At 39.6% G+C, this 867-nt stretch overlaps 1 protein-coding gene across 1 annotated transcript in view; it reads right to left on the bottom strand.

Moving 5' to 3' along the window:
- The window catches only part of LOC106779344, a 6,788-nt gene extending 6,234 nt beyond the window's left edge, over window positions 1-554 (bottom strand). Inside the window, exon 1 of the mRNA XM_014667436.1 lies at window positions 475-554. Coding sequence (XP_014522922.1) covers window positions 475-554 — 80 coding nt within the window. The remainder of the gene's footprint in view (window positions 1-474) is intronic.
- Between the last annotated feature and the right edge of the window lie 313 nt (window positions 555-867).

Genomic DNA, 867 nt, shown 5'->3' with positions numbered 1-867 from the left:
TATCCCTAGATACTATTTCCTTTAGGTGTTTAACCCAAGTCAAGGTTTACCCAATATTTCCCAATATCAAGAAACCCTAAATCATGTCATGGGTAGCAACTTCACAACAAGCATTAAGAAAAGAAATTAAACACTAACAATCAATGAAAGAGGTATATATTCATTCAAAACAACATGTTTTACATAAGAGTTTAGTGGTTACATCAATCCCCCAATAATAATGAAACTAGCTCTCCATGAATGGAGAGCTCAAGCTTACAACAATGGTGGAAATGGAAGAAAGAAGAGAACCCAAGGAAGAAGAAAGACTGTTCCCACAACTCCTAGCTCACTCCAAGAGCTCTCAATCAGAGAAAATGTGTCTGGGTAGCAAAAGATAGCAAGTTCTTCGTGCATCCAAGTGAAATAGGGCAAATCTGCCATGTCAGCAAAGTTGGCGCTCAAGCCCCCCAAAACTAGGGCGCTCAGNCGCACGTCAGACAGACAAGCTCAGGAGTTGGTGCACATNGCCAGTTTTCTGGCACTCTGACCCAGTGGCGNTCAAGCGCCCCCATTTTCGGGGCGCTCGAGCCTGATTTGACAGAATTCTGATTCTTCATTTTATGCTGCTTTTCTTGCTTTTCTTGGTTTCCAGTGNCTTCCTTTGATGCATAGACTTCTTCCAATTACCTTAAGCACATAAAAGCAAGGATTAGTGAACAAAATATCTCATTAAAGCTTGGGATGCAACCACTTAATCAAACTAAAAGAAAACAAGGATTTACAAGGTAAAAAGTTAGGAAAGGGTTGACAATTTCTCTTGATTTATCACTGAAATCATGGTAAAATATGTCATTATCAATGGTGAAGCTATATTTTGTCCTACAA

Source organism: Vigna radiata, unplaced genomic scaffold, assembly GCF_000741045.1.
Source record: "Vigna radiata var. radiata cultivar VC1973A unplaced genomic scaffold, Vradiata_ver6 scaffold_194, whole genome shotgun sequence".
Taxonomy (NCBI): domain Eukaryota; kingdom Viridiplantae; phylum Streptophyta; class Magnoliopsida; order Fabales; family Fabaceae; genus Vigna; species Vigna radiata.
Note: the sequence above shows the minus strand (reverse complement) of the source record. Positions and strands in the feature narration are given on the sequence as shown.